The sequence below is a fragment of the Mobula birostris genome, chromosome 13, assembly GCF_030028105.1.
Source record: "Mobula birostris isolate sMobBir1 chromosome 13, sMobBir1.hap1, whole genome shotgun sequence".
Lineage (NCBI taxonomy): Eukaryota > Metazoa > Chordata > Chondrichthyes > Myliobatiformes > Myliobatidae > Mobula > Mobula birostris.
Window position 1 is genome coordinate 18550929 of NC_092382.1, and position 13269 is coordinate 18564197.

The window sequence follows — 13269 nt, forward strand, 5'->3', positions numbered from 1 at the left end:
CTGAGAAATCTGTATAATTCAGTGACGAGAGGAATAGATGTCCCATTTGTCCATTACTCACCATAGCACCACCAGTGGTAGGAGGACCAAAGCAGTCTGCTCAGCCTGTCTAACCATTCCATGGACACATCACTCCCGGTCCAAGACACAGGATTGGTTCCTAAAACAGAATTGCCTACAATATAGCGAGCAGATACCCTGGAGAATCCTGGCCCAGTGTACAATCCATGGAGAGAGTGGAAATGGGCATTGTGTGGCTGTGGGTAGCTGGCCGCGGGTAGGTCAGGCCATGTCAAGATGTTTGGAAGAGAACGACTCAGTTAAAGTGCTTTCATTTACACCTCAAATAATAGCTGAATATTCTGTTAATCTTGTTTGTTACAAAGCAGAAAAATCTGACCAGAACTGTCCTCAAAATGGATAACGGAGCGAGCAGTGGAGGAGCTCCAATGACGTCAACATCGGGAAAGGACACGGGTATGTTGGCGAATTATTTTAATTTATAAATATTGCCTTGACTACGTGTCTGGATTTAATTCAATATCGGCAAGTCACAAAATATTTGTGAAAACTGAGCAGAGAGATGAGAGAGAGAGTTACCATCTCTGGGGGAAACACAGTCACACGTGGAAGGGGTACAATTACCGTCTGCTCCTGCTCCTCCAGAAGATTGAGATACACATTAAAACAGTGAGGTGTTCCAGAGCACAGGAATTTTGCAGATGCTGGAAGTTTCGAGCAGCACAAAGACACACAAAATTTTGGCTGAACTCAGCAGGTCAGGCAGCATCCATCGAGAGGAATAAACAGTTAACGTTTCAAACCAGGACCACAAGGAATAGAAAGTAATCTGACAATATCCAGAATTTCTGCCCCTTCATTTCCAGTCTGATGAAGGGCCTTGGCCCGAAACGTTCATTGTTTATTCTCCACCGTAGATGCTGCCTGGCATGCTGAGTACCTCCAGAAATTTGTGAGATATCCCAGAGATTTTCTGAGGAAGGGGTTGACCGGAATTGCAGAAAGTAACCCAGGGCAAAGCAGTGGTGATGGGCAGTACCAGGAGAGTGATGGTGATGGGTTACTACTGTATATTCCCAGCAATAGGCAGAGTCCTTTCCAAACACGGAGGTATATTCTCGGGGACACGAAACAGCAGCCTTCCACAGATGGAACTATACCCCCTTCTACACCCCCGGTGCCCCCCAACACGCACCCCCCCCCGGCCCAAGCCCTTTCCTCTCCCCCCCCCCACCCAACCAATGTATATATATTCGGACTGTATTTGGTGATCTTGTGGGCACATGGCCAAGTGGTTAAGGCATTCGACTAGCGATCTGAATGTCGTGAGTTCGAGCCCCAGCCGAGGGAATGTGTTGTGTCCTTGAGCAAGACACCTAATCACACATTGCTCTGCGATGACACTGCTGCCAAGCTGTATGGGTCCTAATGCCCTTCCCTTGGACAACATCAGTGTCGTGGAGAGGGGAGACTTGCAGCATGGGCAACTGCTGTCTTCCATACAAATTTGCCCAGATCTGCGCCCTGGAGTGTGAAGACTTTCCGGGCGCAGATCCATGGTCTCGCAAGACTAACGGCTGCCTTTATTATTTGGTGATCTTTAGGTTCCAGAGAGAAAGTTGCTGCCCAATATGGGGTCGGTAAATTCTTTAATTTTCGCCATTTTCCTTCACAGGTCCGAGCTCAGTGATCACCGAGCTCCTGGCAAGCTGGGACGATTTCCAGCTGCTGCAGTTGACGGATTTCTACCGGGACAGGCTGGAGCAGGCGATGGAAGGAGGGGTGCACGGAGTGAGCCTGGCGTTAACGGCCAAGAATCAGTTCAGCGGAGAGGAACATCGGGTGAGTGGGAGGGAGAATGGGTTTGAATGTTCACACGTCACAGGACTGATGGGTGTCGGAACTCTGACTCAGCGGATAATAAAGCATAAAAATAAATCAGAAATGAATATATATAATTCTTAAAACTGTGAATTTGAAGGAATGATTAAAAAAAGGTGTAAACACTCCAGTGGCGGCTCAATGTTCAGAGCGAGGGGAGCCGGTAACAATTGTATGAGGTAGCAGTAAAGGAGTTTAAGTGGAAATATGGTAGGAACTTTCATTCTGGGAAGACTGTACAGCGTGACGGTACGATGTCAGTGAGAATTGGGGCATCAGTCATGGATGCCACAGGAGCTGGAGTGTGTTCTGTTCTGGGTGGAGATGATTGTGTTACAATCTGTAACTGCAAACAGTGTGGATCGGGGAATACTGCCATGTTGTAATGTGTAATCACTGAATAAACCTCCACCAGAAAAGGCAAAGGAAAGGCGTCAGGTGTCAGCCGGTAATCCGCTGTCATGTTGGACACTGGCCGACTGAGGAAATGAATCACAACATCTTCTCTGCAACTTCTCTGAGACTGTTCACTCTGTTATAAAAATCTTCCTAACTTCTTCATCAGTGATCATTATTTTCTGATTTCTGTTTACACCATCTAATCCAGTGAGGAATTATTTATGGATTTTGACTGCTCAGTGTGATCCCGTTACAGAGCACATTATTTACTTCTCATTCTCTGTGTGAATCTGTCAGTCCCCAATATGTTCACCGTTACTCTTCACAGAAAATCTCTGATCTCGCTGATAAGGGAGAGCGGGCGGACAGTTCTAAACTCCTCCTGAGCCTGGTGATGGAGAAAGGCTCCCGCGCCCGGAGGGTGATGTGGGAAACCTTTGTGAAAATGCAGAACTGTGTCCCAAATTTGGACAAAATACTGAAGGAAATACAGATATATGGTGAGATAATATCAGCAATTAATTTAAATTTGGATCACAACACAGCACACTTTACAAATTTACAAAAATGATTTCCTCAATTTGTTTAAATTCATCAGGTTGTGATCCCTCCCATCGACCAATTCCTGCTCAACTTTTACTAAAGTTTCTCAGTGAGCTGAAAGGTAAGTGACCGTGCATTGAACATTGCAGAGTATAACACTGAGATAAGCCATTAGGCCTATCATATTGTGCCGAAACAGCTAAGAAGTAAATCAGACACACCCAAGCTCTAATCTCTGCTTCCTACACCATGTCCATATGCGTCCATCTTCCTTACATCCATGTGTCTATCCAAACGTCTCTCAGAAGTCTCTAACAATTTGCCTCTACCACCGTACCAGGCAGTGCATTCCAGGCATCCACGACTCTCTGATTTTAAAAAAAAAAACTATCTCTCACATCTCCCATAATCCAACCCCCTCTCACCTTCACTGCAGGCCCTCTAGTAATAGACATTTGAACCCCAGGAAACCTATTCTCTCTGTCCACTCTATCTAAGCCTCTCATAATGTTGTCAACCTGTGTCAGAGCTCCCTCGGCCTCCGATGGTCCAGAGAAAACAATCTAATTTTCTCCAGCCTCTCGTGATAGCACATGCCCTCTGAACCAGACAGCATCCTGGTGAATCTCTTGTGCTCCCTCTCTAAAGCCTCAACATCCCTCCGGTAGTGGGGAAATTGGAACGGTACGCAATGGCCCAGATGTGGCTGAAGCAGAGTTCATAATGTTGAAACCTGACCTCTGTTTCCACCAACGGTGGTACTTTACGTCGGGCGGTTAAATTGTTGAGCCACAAAAATCTGACCAGGTAAATGTTGGGACTGTGACAGAGAACACAGTGAGACACAGGGAAACATGTTTCCTAGAGGGAGAGATTTCAAAGAACATTTTGAGGAAAGAGGCAGAGAGCTGGCGAGTTTGACTAGAGTTGTCACACCGCTCTGGCACCTGCAACTACAGATCCCCACCGGAGTCTGGGTGGAGAAGGGGGTGATCCGGAGAATGAAAAAAAAAACACACGAAAAAGTCAAAACCTTCTCTTGCCAGTCACTGCCCCCTCCTGAACAGCCTCATCCTTAACCATTTTCTAAACTCCCCCAGTTCCTGCAGATTATCTTTTCTTAGAGTTGGGCGTCCACTGAAGTTCCAGTCACAGAATAGTAATAATAGCATCACTTTAGTTAGAAAAGCAGGTAACATCCCAACCGGTCTGTTCAACCACAGAGCAGCATATGAACACCGCTGTGTTCACATCTGCACTCCCCAGTACAAACACTGCTACAGTGTTAGAGAGGGTGAGATTGGGGGACATATTCCTCAGCTCAGTCCACAGAAGCTGAAATTCCTGTCTACCGGCGTTGTGTGATGGACACTGTGGAAGGGTGAGAGATGGGAATTAGGACAGGGAAACCGAGAGTTGTGGGATCGTGACAAGGAAGGTGCAAAGGACTGAAAACATCTATAAATAATATTGTAATTAGTTAAATTGTGATGGTCTGGATGGGAAGCTCACTACATCCATAAACCCATCATGTCAGTGAGAATGGAGCCCGGGACAGTGCATGGGCTCAGAGATTGTGAGGCTTCATCATCGCAGACTGAGTTGGATAGAGGAGAGAGCGTAAGAAAGACAAATATCACAAAACTTATTAACATTGCATCAGCCCATGTTTCACTGATTATTCGAACCTCTTAACAGAAATATAAGGAATCTCAGCCAGAATCTTGGTTCAGTCTCTTTCATTTACAAGAACAAATCCCAAAGACAATAATTTAAATCTGAGACCAGAGATAGACAAATCAGGAAGTTTACAAACTACTCACGTCTTTGTCACCTCTGTTAATGATGTTCCAGTCCACATCCGGTCAATGAAAACCCCCAGTTTCCCTGCACCATGGGTTTGGTAAATCGCCACAAGCTTGTCCTTCACTAATCCTCATGTTGTTTGCCGAGGGAACAGACATGACAGTGAATTTCCCACAACCATTTCTGAATATCAAACAGATACACTCCCTGATTATTGAAGAACATCATTTCTCCCATTCTCACACTCTCTAAAGTAAATATGTACACAATCAATGTTTTCCTACGCTCCCAATCACAGCCAAATACATTGAATGGAGACCCCAAACACTCCTGACAGGGTCCTAAAACACTGTGAGACCCCAGACGTCCCTGACAGGGTCCTGACACACTTTGAGGCCCCACACACCCCTGTCAGAGTCGTGACATACTGTGAGACCCCGCACACCCCTGACAGGGTGATGACACAATGTGAGACCCTACAAGACCCTAACAATGTCCTGACACACTGTGAGACGCCATCCACTCCTGACAGGGTCCTAACACACTGTGACACCCCCAACACGTCCCTGACAGGGTCCTGACAGACGGTGTAACCCCACACACTGCTGACAGCATCCTGACAGATTGAGAGTCCCCAAACACCCCTGACAGGTCCCGGACACACTGTGAGATGACACACATCCATGAAAGGGGCCTGGCACACTGTGAGACCACACACACCCCTGTCAGGGTCCTGACACACTGTGAGACCCTGCACAACTTTGACAGGGTGCTGACACACTGTGAGACCCCACACTCCCCTGACAGGGTCCTGACACACTGTGAGACACCACACACCACTCTCAGTGTCCTAAATCACCCCTGACAGTGTCCTGAAACACTGTGAGACCACAGACATCCCTGACAGGGTCCTGACACAGTGTGACACCCGACACACACCTGGCAGGGTCCTGACACATTGTGAGACCCCACACACTCCTGACAGGTTCCTGACAGACTGTGAGACCCCCCACACACTTGACAGGTTGCTGACACACTGTCAGAACCCACACACCACTGACAGTGTCCTGATACACTGTGAGAACCCACACACACCTGATTGGGCCCTGACACACCACACACTCCTGACAGAGTCCTGACACAATGTGAGAACCCACACACACCTGACAGGGTCCTGACACACTGTGAGATATTACATATCCTTGATAGGGTCCTGACACACGGTGAGACCCCACACACCCCTGACAGGGTCCTGACACACTGTGAGACCCATGATGTACCTGAAAGTGTCCTGACACTCTGTGAGACACCAAACACCCCTGACAGGGTCCTGAGACACTGTGAGACTGCACACACCCCTGACAGGGTCCTGACACACTGTGAGACCCCACACATCCATGACAGGGTCCTGACAGACCGTGAGACCCCACACGTCCCTGACAGTGTCCAAACACACTGTGAGACCCCGCACACCCTTGCCAGGGTCCTGACACACTGTGATACCTCGCACACCCCTGGCAGGTTCCTGACAGACTGTGAGACACCACACACACCTGACAGGGTCCTGACACACTGTGAGACCCCACACACTCCTGGCAGGGTCCTGACACACTGTGATACCCCACACACGCCTGACACGGTACTGACACGCTGTGAGACACCACACGCTATTGACAGGTTCCTGACACACTGTGAGACCCTGCACACGTCTGACACGGTCCTGGCACACTGTGAGACCCAACACACCCCTGTTAGGGGACTGAAACTCTGTGAGACCCGACACACTCCTGACAGAACCCTGTCAGGGGTGTGTGGTGTCTCACAGTGGGTCCTGACACACTGTGAGACACCACACGTCCCTGACAGGGTGCTGACACAGCGTGAGACACCACACACCTCTGACAGTGCCCTGACACACTGTCAGAACCCACACACCCCTCACAGTGTCCTTATACACTGTGAGAACCCACACACCCCTGACAAGGTCCTGACACACTGTGACACTCCACACATGTCTGACAAGGTCTTGACACACTGTGAGAACCCAATGTGAAACCTCACAAGTCCCTGACAAGGTCCTTACGCACTGTGAGACACCCCACACTCTTTTGGGCGTCCTGACATACTGTGATAACCCGCACACCCCTGACAGGTTCCTGACACAATGTGAAACCCCAGAAGTATGACAGTATGACAATGAGACCTTACACAACCCTGACAGGGTCCTGACACATTGTGAGATACCACACACCTCTGACAGGATCCTGACACACTGTGAGACCGCACACAACCGGACAGGGTCCTGAGACACTGTGAGACCCCAACCGTCCCTGACAGGGTGCTGACAGACTGTGAGACCTCGCAAGCCCTTGACAGGTTTCTGACAGACTGTGAGAAAGCACACACACCTTGCAGTGTCCTGAAGCACTGTGATACCCCAGACGTCCATGATAGTGTCCTGACACACTGTGAGACCCCACACACGCCTCACAGGTTCCTGACAGACTGTGAGACCCCACACACCCCTGACAGGGTCCTGACAGACTGTGAGACCCCACACACCCCTGACAGGGTCCTGACAGACTGTGAGACACCACACACCCCTGACAGGTTCCTGACATACGGTGACACACCACATGTCCCTGACAGGGTCCTGACACTGTGAAACCCCAGAAAACCTTGGCAGTGTGCTGACAAACTGTGAGACCACACATACCCTGACACACTGTGAGACCCCACACACCACTCTGTGTCCTAAATCACCCCTGACAGCGTCCTGACACACCGTGAAACCCCACAAGTACCTAGCATGTACCTGTCACACTGTGAAACCTCACACACCCATGACAAGGTCCTGACACACTGTGAGACTACACACACCCCTGACAGGGTCCTGACGGACTGTGAGACCCCACACACCCCTGACAGGGTCCTGACACACTGTGAGACCCCACACACCCCTGATAGGGTCCTGACAGACTGTGAGACACCAAACGCCACTGTTAGTGTCCTAAATCACCCCAGACAGTGTCCTGAAACACTGTGAGACCACAGACATCCCTGACAGTGTCCTGACAGACCATGAGACCCCACACACTCCTGACAGGGTCCTGACACAGCATGAGACCCCACACACCCCTGACAGGGTCCAGAAACACCATCAGATCCCACACACCCCTGACAGCGTCCTGACACACTGCGTGACACCACACACCTCTGACAGGGTTCGGACACACTGTGAGACCTTACACACCCCTGACAGGGACCTGACACAGTGTGAGACCACACACGTCCCTGACAGTGTCCTGACACAATGTGAAACCCCACACAACCTTGGCAGGGTGCTGACGCACTGTGAGATACCACACACCCCTGACAGGGTCCTGACACACTGTGAGACACCACACACCCCTGACGGGGTCCGGACACACTGTGAGGCACAACACACCACTCTCAGTGTCCTAAATCAGCTGGGATGGTGTCCTGAAACGCTGTGAGACCACAGACGTCCCTGACAGGGTCCCGACACATCGTGAGACCCCACACACCCCTGACGGGTTCCTGAAACACCATGAGACCCCACACGTCCCTGACAGGTTCCTGACACAATGAGACACCCCACACACCCCTGACAGCGTCCTGACACACTGCGAAACCCCACAAGTACCTGACAGTGTCCTTACACACTGTGAGTCCGCACACGTCCCTGACAGGGTCCTGACACACTGTGAGACCCCACGCACCCCTGACAGGGTCCTGACACACTGTGACACGCTATACATCCCTGGCAGGTTCCTGACACACTGTGACACCCCACACATGTCTGACAGGGTCTTGACACACTGTGAGAACCCATACACACCTGACCGGTTCCTGACATACTGTCCGGACCCACACACAACTGACAAGGTCCTCACACACTGTGAGACCCCACACACTCCTGGCAGTGTTCGGACACACTGTGAGACACCAAGTGCCACTGTCAGCGTCCTAAATATCCCCAGACAGTGTCCTGAAACACTGAGACCACAGACATCCCTGACAGGATCCTGACACACCATGAGACCACACACAGTCCTGACAGGGTCCTGACGCACTGTGAGACCCCACATGTCCCTGATATGTTCCTGACACACTCTGAGACCCTGCACACATCTAACAGAGTCCTGACACACTGTGAGACCCCACATATCCATGACAGAGCCCTGACACACTGTGAGACCCCACAAGTCCCTGACAGGGTCCATACACACTGTGAGACACCACACACTCTTGACAGCGTCCTGACATACTGTGATACCCCGCACACCCCTATAAGGGTCCTAAAACACTGTGACCCACACGTCCCTGGCAGGGCCCTGACACACTGTGACACCCCACACAGTCCAGGCAGGGTTCTGACACACTGTGAGACCCCACACACCTCTGACAAGGTTCTAAAACACTGTGAGACCCCACACACCCGTGACAAGGTCCTGACAGACAGTGAAACCCCACACGACCCTGACAGGGTCCTGACACACTGTGAGACCCCACACACCCCTGACAGGGTCCTGAGACTCTGTCGGATCCCACACACTCCTGGCAGGGTCCAGACAGGGTCCAAACACCCACGACAGGATTCGAACACACTTTATGATCCCACACACCCCAACCACCCACCCACAGTGCAGGTGCTGATCAGCATAGCTACCACTTTGTATTTTGAATAAGTAATGGTGAGAGGGGAGAGGGACCTGTGATTGCCCGACCTGTTCCTTTGACAGAATGCCCACTACCTTTTTCTCCATCTCCATACGCCACATCAACACTGGGGAGTAAAAGTTTCTTCCACAGGAATAAATGACAGCTGTGACAGTAGTGGGAGGTTGTCCAGTATGGGACATTTGGGGGACAGTGAACTACCCGGGAAATACTCACCTTCACAGCACAGTTAATTGTGAAAATGTGATGATCTGGTGTTTATCTAGACCAGGCCTCCGTCCAGTCTAGGATCTGTTAATGGAATTTACTTTACTGTACGAGCATCCATTGATTAATCCAATTAATGCAATAGCTTTGAGCTAACTCTTGTGTATTTAAATACTGAGTTCTGAGGTGAGGCATCTAACAGTTTGTTCACTGTCTGTTCCCATGGAAGATGTTCAACAGAAACACAAGGAGACTCTGCGGGCACAAACTGAAACACTGAGAGTGAACACGATCCTGATGAGGGAGAAGGTGAAGGTTTTCCAGCTGGTTGATCGATACGCTGAGCTCACGGTCATTTCTACTGTCCGAGATCGGAGACTGGTGGAACATGAGCTGCTGGCAAGAGGCAGAGACCACGAGGAGTGGAGAGAGGAACATCTCCGCGGAGAGCTGGAAAAAATCCGCACTGATCAGCTGTTCCAGAGCAGCTTTTCCCGGAGTAATTCCAAATCTGGGAGTTCGGCAGCAGTGGCCGGAGTCCCGGGGATCGGGAAAACAACAATGGTACAAAAGATTGTCCATGACTGGGCCACAGGGAAAATATACCAACAATTCCAGTTTGTCTTCAGTTTCAAATTCCGGGATTTAAACACCATCACTTGTCAAATAAACCTGAGGGAACTGATTCTGGATCAGTATCCTTACTTTGGGAATTTACTCAGAGAGGTCTGGAAGAACCCAGAGGGATTGCTGTTTATATTTGATGGTTTGGATGAATTCAATGACAAAATTGATTTTGCTGACAGTCAGAGAAACACAGAACCTCGGTCCACATGCACAGATCCTGAATTCAAGTGCAAGGTGTCTGACATTTTGTACAGTTTAATCCAGCACAAGCTGCTCCCAGGGTGTTCAGTGCTGGTCACCACCCGTCCCACTGCGTTACATTTATTGAAAATGGCAGAGATCAGTGTCTGTGCTGAAATCCTGGGATTTGTTGGCAAGGAACAGAAGGAGTATTTCATCAGGCATTTTGAAGATCAGACGGTGGCAGCAGCTGTTTTCAAACACGTGGAGGAGAACAAGATTCTGTACACCATGAGCTACAACCCCTCCTACTGCTGGATCCTCGCTCTGGCACTGGGCCCCTTCTTCACACAAAGAGTCAGCGACCCGCAGCGAGTTCCCAAGACCATCACCCAACTGTATTCCTACTATATTTACAACTTCCTGAAAAACCACGGCCGTGAGATTGAGAACCCCCGTGATGTGTTTCTCAGGGTTGGTCAGATGGCCTTCAGAGGGGTGTCCCAGAAGAAGATTGTGTTCACAGATGGAGATTTGATCAACTACAATCTGCAGCCTTCCCAGTTCCTGTCCGGGTTCCTGATGGAGCTTTTGGAGAGAGAGGATTCTGCCCGGAGCGTGGTGTACACATTCCCACACCTCACCATCCAAGAGTTTGTAGCTGCTATCGCACAATTCCTGACTCTACATCCCGAGAATATCCTGAAATTCCTCACTGAAGCCCACAGCACGACAGATGGGCGATTTGAGGTATTTCTCCGTTTCGTTGCTGGTCTCTCCAACCCAATGACAGCTCGGGGCCTGGAGGAGTTTCTGGGTCCATTTCCTCATCAAACAACCTGCCGGGTGATTGACTGGGTGAAGGAGGAGGTTAAACGCCAGAGTGGAAACACATGGAGTGAATCTGGTAAAAGGAGTCTCCTGAACACATTGCACTACCTGTTTGAGTCTCAGAATCGTGGACTGGCTCAGGCCACACTGGGATCTGTGGAAACACTTTCATTCAGTGGAATGACACTGACCCCGATTGACTGCGCGGTCCTGTCTCATGTCATCGGACTCTGTGATAGAATAAAACGTCTCGACCTGGAGTACTGTCACATTCACTGTGAGGGAATCCAGCGGCTGGGACCCGGGCTGCACAAGTGCCGGGAGTTGAGGTAACTTGATTTATCTCTCACTCTGAACTGTGAAACTGTTCCATTGTGTTGTTTCGATGTAAAGGGATTTGGGTAAATCTGTGATAAATCAGATTGAGAAGAGTTGTGACAAACGCCATCCCCTTACCTCCTGTGGGATTTCTCTTAGCTGTTACCCTTCTCCTGTGGGATCTCTCTTATCCCTGCCCCTTCCGACCCTCTCACGTCAGGAACACGTTTCTAACCATCGAGGAATGGGACAGAATATGTGGAGTTTACAGGGTCACACCGACAGACGAAATTACCGACATTCGGTGAATACCCTGGAGCTGGACAGTGAGGGACATTGGCGGTGATGGGAACTCCGATCAGTGATTTACTGAAGGGTTTAATGTTTCCTGAAATATCCGAGTGAGAGAAATTCCCTCAGACCCACGGTTTGAATCACTTTGTTCATCAATTTGTCTGTTTGTGTTTAGACTGAGTGGTAATAAACTGGGAGATTCAGGAGTGAAACTGGTGTCTGCGGCTCTGAGGAACCCGGAGTGTAAAATACAGAAACTGGTGTAAGTACCAGACTGTGGGAGATTATGTTTACAGTCACTGGGTGTCTGACACTGAACATTAATGTGATCAGTAATTGTGTTACTGATAAACACTGGGGATTTGTACCATCTCCTGTCTCTCTGTGTCCTTCACCCTCACTCTCTCTCATCTCCAGGCTGGAAAGTGTCGGTCTCACAGATTCTGTTGCCGAGGATCTCGTCTCCGCTCTCAGTACAAACCCATCTCTGACGGGGCTGGACCTGGGATTAAACTCGCTGACAGACCGAACTGTCCCCGCTCTCCGCCGCCTCATATTGACCCTCCCGAGTCTGGAGCAGATCTGGTGAGTGTTTGTGTTAACGTTCAATGTGATAAAATATCAGCGGATCCGCGGGTTTTCTGGTGATATTTGTCTGTGAGTGTTGTCCCTTGTTACTGATACTGTTGTGTGATCTGTTTATTTCATCTTTATTCTCCCATCTGTTTCAGGCTGTGGTACAATAGGTTCAGTGAGACCGGGGAGAAGGAACTGAGATCTCTGCAGGGAGTCAAACCTGGACTGAGAGTGACCGTGTGAACATCTGAATGTGTGAACATCCCCGCCCGCGGGATGCCGACATTTTGGCCGATTCCACGCGCCAGGTTTAATTCCCAACCGTTTTTAACGGAACTAGCTTCAAGCTGGCGCTGTGCGTCGTTCGCTGTTCTCCCGTGGTGACGTATTTCCACCTCCTGTCCAGCGCGCTGCTTCCGCCGGATGTGCGGTTTCGAGAGCCCGGGGAATGACACAGACAGGAAGAGCCCGGGGGCCGGGGCTCAGTCTGGGACACCGGTGTCCCGGGGTGGGATTATCCTGGGAGTGCGTAATGCTGGCTGGCCTGCTGCGTTCACGGGCAACTTTTACGTTTGATGCCGGGGAATTACACAGTCAAGAAGGGCCCGATGATGGCGGGTTTTTTTCTGAGACAACGGTGACTCCTGACCGGCGTGGATAACTGCACTCACATCATCTCTATACTGATTCCACAACCTACGGACTCACTTTCAAAGAATTTACAACTCATGTCATTATTATTTAATATTTTATTTGCACAAATTTCCCTTCCTTTGCACGTTGCTTGTTGATTAGTCTTTGTTTTTGTATAGTTTTTCATAAATTCTGCTATATTGATTTATTGTCCTGTAAATGACTGCAATAAAATGAATCTCGGGGTAG

General features: G+C 49.7%; 1 protein-coding gene and 1 pseudogene across 1 annotated transcript; one reads left to right on the plus strand and one right to left on the minus strand.

Annotated features, from left to right (window-relative positions):
- The first annotated feature begins 389 nt into the window (after positions 1-389).
- LOC140208486 (NACHT, LRR and PYD domains-containing protein 3-like) lies at positions 390-12907 on the plus strand. Its single transcript, XM_072277173.1, has 8 exons — positions 390-477; positions 1697-1863; positions 2630-2801; positions 2900-2965; positions 9791-11528; positions 11987-12073; positions 12229-12396; positions 12543-12907. The coding sequence occupies exons 1-8, from the start codon at positions 417-419 to the stop codon at positions 12628-12630; spliced, it is 2547 nt and encodes an 848-aa protein (XP_072133274.1). The 5' UTR covers positions 390-416; the 3' UTR covers positions 12631-12907.
- Positions 7405-9337, minus strand: LOC140207387 (uncharacterized; annotated as a pseudogene).
- Positions 12908-13269: the final 362 nt, after the last annotated feature.

Coding starts and splice junctions, on each gene's coding strand:
- LOC140208486 (XM_072277173.1), top strand. CDS start 417: ATGGATAACGGAGCGAGCAGTGGAGGAGCTCCAATGACGTCAACATCG. Junction 11,529..11,986: donor CACAAGTGCCGGGAGTTGAG/GTAACTTGATTT, acceptor GTTTGTGTTTAG/ACTGAGTGGTAATAAACTGG. Junction 12,074..12,228: donor TGTAAAATACAGAAACTGGT/GTAAGTACCAGA, acceptor TCTCATCTCCAG/GCTGGAAAGTGTCGGTCTCA.